The sequence below is a fragment of the Temnothorax americanus genome, unplaced genomic scaffold (assembly GCF_048541705.1).
Source record: "Temnothorax americanus isolate GAGA-0224 unplaced genomic scaffold, ASM4854170v1 Scaffold37, whole genome shotgun sequence".
Taxonomy (NCBI): domain Eukaryota; kingdom Metazoa; phylum Arthropoda; class Insecta; order Hymenoptera; family Formicidae; genus Temnothorax; species Temnothorax americanus.
This window is the reverse complement of record NW_027509515.1, coordinates 1858719-1864016: the sequence shown is the minus strand read 5'-3', so window position 1 is coordinate 1864016 and position 5298 is coordinate 1858719. Positions and strand designations below refer to the sequence as shown.

At 34.0% G+C, this 5298-nt stretch overlaps 1 protein-coding gene across 1 annotated transcript; it reads left to right on the top strand.

The window, feature by feature from the left end:
- Window positions 1-459: 459 nt before the first annotated feature.
- LOC143901968 (uncharacterized) lies at window positions 460-4678 on the top strand. The gene is made up of 7 exons (XM_077414636.1): window positions 460-1282; window positions 1691-1839; window positions 1907-2049; window positions 2159-2225; window positions 2983-3106; window positions 3182-3294; window positions 3805-4678. Exons 1-7 carry the CDS (start codon window positions 1255-1257, stop codon window positions 4147-4149), a joined length of 969 nt encoding a protein of 322 aa, XP_077270762.1. The 5' UTR covers window positions 460-1254; the 3' UTR covers window positions 4150-4678.
- The last annotated feature ends 620 nt before the right edge of the window (window positions 4679-5298 follow it).

Here is a 5298-nt window from a genome sequence, read left to right as displayed (position 1 = left end):
CTTTTATAAAGTGTCGACAGGAAAACGATAAATTTCTTTATTGCTTCGAATTTTATTTTACATAGTTAATTGGATAAAAAAATTGTTAATCTCGAGAGGAGCAAAGAACATAATCGACACATTTAATATTTCTACATAAATTATATTTCTAAAATAATTGGCACAAAGTGTGTGTAGAAATATAAGCAAGAACGTGTGTTTTATTCGACGAAAATCGAAACAAGACTCGCAAAATCCGTGACTCCCGGTATATGTGTATATCGGTTTATCGAGTTTTTCCGACGATAATGTTAATTCCTAGTTTCTAGCACTTCGCAGTTCCGAAACTAAACAGCTGATACACCTAAATGCACCGCGAGCTGATCGTAAATTGATACCCACTGGCATGCTGTTGCTGCGAACCTTACAATGTTTCCTAAGTATCGACACACCTCGCAATTACGGACGTAAACTACTACACTCAAAGAAAAGAATTGTTGCAATAGTCAAGTTTTATTGGCTGCATAAAAGTTTTCTGCCATAACTATTTAATTTTTGAAGCAGCAAATCGCAATTCCAATCTATGATTTTAGATAGGCCAACGTAACCAACTTTCAAAGGTAGTAAGTAGTTGGCTCATTAGGCAATTTCTTAGCTGCGGTGACCTTACCGACAAAGTTGATAAGACAGTTGGCCGGGCTAGCAAACTCAAATTTGTCTGTCGTGCAAGCGCTCGGCGATAGGAGTTTGTTTTCGTGATGTTCGCCGGGCCGCTGCAGCGCCGGGCTCTTTCCCGCGTAAATAACCACGTAACCGACTGAAGCCGTGCGCGTTCAGCGCGTTACGCATCACGCAGAAAATACGTGGATACGTGCCATGGTACTCTAGCCTGCTCCAGCCTAAGATCTATCGAAGAGACGAAATCGCTCGCACGTTCGCAGTAATAGTGTAAGAGGAAGAGAGGAAGGAAGAGAGAGAGAGAGAGAGAGAGAGAGAGAGAGAGAGAGAGAGAGAGAGAGAGAGAGAGAGAGAGAGAGAGAGAGAGAGAGAGAGAGACCGGAAAAGTATTTCCAAGTGCGGTGCCAGACTGTGCGCGATTCGCAGTAATTAAAAGACTTATTTGTCGTTCAAACTCAACAAGAATCTCTTCGTCTCGATACTGATTCCATCATAAAGCCTCTTATATCAGAAATAAACGGTGAGAGAGAGAGAGAGTGACCGGCGGAAAAGTATTTCTAAGTGAGGTGCCAGACTGTGCGCGATTCGCGATTCAGAATGGTATCGATAAATATTCGAGCAATGAGTAAGTAAAAACTGTAACATCATAACTTTTAAAAAAAATATTAGTAGATATAATTAATTTAATAATTGCAGTAACTTCATAAGATATTTCTTCTACTTTATCTTTTATCATCTTTCTTTATTTACAAATTTCTCAATTTCTTGCAATTATAGACTTTTTTTGTAATCGGGAAACTTTTACTTATTTTCTTCTGTATTTAAGCAAGGCATAATATTAAAAATAATAGAAATACATGACTAAAGAAAAGAACAAGAAGAAGAGAAAGTAGGGGAAATAATAGATCGTAATTAAATTTTCTTTATTAAATAGGACAGTAATGATATACGTATGTACGTGTGTGTGATGTATAATACTCGAAATTTGTAATATGTATAAATTATAATATAAATTTTTGTGCTTGTGCTGAAGAACAAAAAGTTGATGAGGAATTACAAGTTAATGAGGAATTCCCTACTGATCCCCTGTCAATAGAGATTGAGATATCACAGTCACAGCAAGTAAAACGTTGCGAGAAAAATTCTTTGAATGAAAACCGAAAACCTACTTGTGTTTCAAATGTAAGTCCTTATTAAATATTGTCATTATTTAAAGTAATAAAAAATTACAAGTTAAATATTGTTGTAGGATGTAAGGCTTTATCTTGAACGAACAAGTGATGGCAAGAGCTATTTTGGTCTGTATAAAAATCAAGGCTTCGACAACGCTCTGAGATCAGATTTAGCAAAATACATAGTAACAGCAGAGTTAGCTAGTGATCCGAACAAACGGTGAGTGTGGTGCAATAAACTGCTGTTTGAATTATTTCACAGTTACTGTAATTAGTAATTACTAATTACTATAAATATAAACAAAATTAATGATATATATTTGTTACAGAATTACTTCGGATGATTTCAAGCGACTTAGTCAACAAATCATAGAACTTTTTCCTACGGAAATTGTGGTTAGTTTTAAATATTTTTTATTATTTTTTAATTTTTTAATAGTAGACTTCTATGCTCTTTTTATTTATGCTACATTCTATTTTATTTGAACTAGGATACTTGGTACATTCCGAGAAGAAAGAAGACTACTGGGACTGATCGAGCAGTACAACCTAAAGGAAAGCTATACGATCAGTACACGAAATTAATTGGGAAACTTAGAAAAGGAGAGCTTCGGAGTAGCAATTTACAGGAAGAAGAGCAGGACGTGAATGACTCTCATGACTTTAATGGTATATATCTATAGAAACAATATTTTGAATTTTAAACAATTCTTAAGCCCACTTTAACTCTCATTTGATACTATAAGTACAAGATATTATATATGATGATATATTATAAATAACAATTATATATATATATATATTATATATTATGATATTATGATCACACATAGGAGAGGGTTCTTCAGAAACATAGTTAGATAACCTACAGTGGTTACGAAGATGCCTGGAGCCACAGAATGAGGCCATTATAAAGTGGAAAGAGACTGCCTCCATAAGACTTTTGAAACTCAGAAATACGGAATACAGACAGAAAAAAGGCAAACACTTTATTGGTGCAATTACTGACTACTTCAATGAATTTCGTATTTTGCGACAGCCTTGGGGTTATATTGTGGTAAATTGCTAGGATTAAAATTGTATTATTCTATTTTTTAAATATTTGAAAATAATATATATATATATAATATATTGTGTATTTGTCCAATTCCAGTTGGAACAAGACTTCAGCTACCTGTACCCTAATCATTCAATGCAACTTTTGTCCAATTGGGAGAAAATTGTTCAAAGAATAAAAAGTCTTTTAAAGACTAATATAATATCCTCAACTCCTGAAGGTAATACATTCAAAAAAGTTTAGTTTTTCTCTCTTTTTTCAATAGAAACTCTTTCCAAGGCCTATTTACTTTCAGAGGAAACTGTGGAGGTGTTGCTAGCAATCCCAACACTTTTCTCTCCAAAAAATGTTGGAAGGTGGCGTCCTACGGCTGCAGATTTAAGTGCTGGTTTCCTGCTGCATATCAAGGTAATAGATATTTCTGTCTTTGGGGATGTTGAACTTCAAAACTTTATCGAAAAAAAATATATATACAAGGTATCCGTCCATAAATGCCCGGGTAAATATTTTGCAGCTGGTCGAAGTTATAAGAAAGTTTAATAAGAGTTTGCATGGTCTGATTTTAAGATATTTCAGTGCGTAGATTAAAATAGCCTACCCTGTATATATAGTGTGTATGTAAGACTTTCCTCTGTAATGTTTACGTCGTATTAGTTACACAGATTTAAAAACGCTTTTAAACAATAAAAGTACGTGCGAAATTAAAGTAGAGTATTATTCAATATCAGGTGAAAACGATACAAAAATCGATATTGTAATTTTTTTCCGATTGGATACATCAGATATTTCACATCATAATTCAGCAGTCATTTCAGCATCCCCTTAAAACATATTAATAATATTGCAAGAGAAAAGAGAAGGTAATGTAAAAAATATTTCTAGAAAAATGTTTTTGTCAAATTTAAACTGGTTTTTTAGGCTTTACGAGACTTGGAAGTGCAAGTGGAACGCATGAGGCAGAAGCTATTTGCTGCTAAGAAGCAACTTCAGCCGTTCCCTGTCATCATTGGTGAAAATACAGCAAACATAACAGAATCGTATGTTTATATCGACAATTTTCCGTATAAGGTAGAGAGCCCTTTACGTGCAATAGATGTGTGTTTCAAAGCGTATCAGGCTTTGCATGCATCCTATCCCTTTCAGAGTAGTCAGCCATGGCTTTTTCTTCAGCAAGCTATTTATCAATTGAAATTTCAATGGGATGAACATGTACCAAGTGTAGCAACATTGGTGAATGAATATTTACAGTTAACAAATGATTAAATTACTTTAATTTTGAGTTGGGAATAATTTTGTTTTGCACTGAACTTTAATTAATTTTTAAATATTTTTGAATGTCCGAAAATAAAATATTACAATGATAAAGTGTGTAGGGCAAGATTGTAATTTAACTTTGACCTCTGTCAATGCTCTACATTTGCATTTAAGTACTGCTCATAAATTTGATGAGATTACCGAATATAAGTGTCAAGTACCCCAATGTTTATCAGATTATAATTCATGGAGAAAATTCCGAAAAATGAATGATGGCAAATATTTTATATCTACAAGGCATGCATTGTGAGTATGTACTGACAAATATGTTAATGGTTTATCATAAAATTGCTTTAATTTAGAATATGCGGTGTAAATGCTTTCAAAAATAAATTAATGTCATTTGAAAATAATTTGTCTATTTTTTAATACTGTTTGTTTTGAAATAAAACTGACCATCAACCGATTAAAGCATTTTGGTGTTGCCTTCAATCTTGTGCATATTTTTATCATCTTATCTGATTGTATTATATACAAATCATCTGCACAAAAAAAATTGTTGTAATATTTTTAGGTGTTCATATATTATAACTTTTTTTCCGTGCAGATGGTTTGCGCAATCAAATAAGATGGTCGTAACAATATGCACAGGATGGCCACTATGCAGGAGTAAGTTGACTGGAGCAACCAACTAGTAGGCCATCACGCGGGAGTTATTGGTTAGGGAGTAGCCAATCAGCAAGCCCCTGTAAAGTAGGCAATTGGTTGGAGCAGCAAAGTCACGTTTTAACTCCAACCAAGCTTATAGCAGCATTGAAAACTGGTTGCTGCAGCCGACTGAAATGCTGTGCCATATTTGACCATTGAAATTGGCTGACGAAGTCAATTCGAGGCTACTGCAGCCAATCTTTTCTTTGAGTGTAAGCGAAGAAACGCGAATGAAATGCAAAAGGCACGAAATTGCAGCTTCGTAACAGTAAACATCACCACTTCGCGCAATCTAGGATCATTAAATCGAAAGAACTTGTCAATTGCGAATCTCGCAGTTATTTCGATTATTCCGTTAAAATGTATATTTATTTCAATTTTATTTTTATCAATTTTAACTCGTTAAGATATGGTTGCAAGGAAAAATTTATAGAAGATACAACGATATTA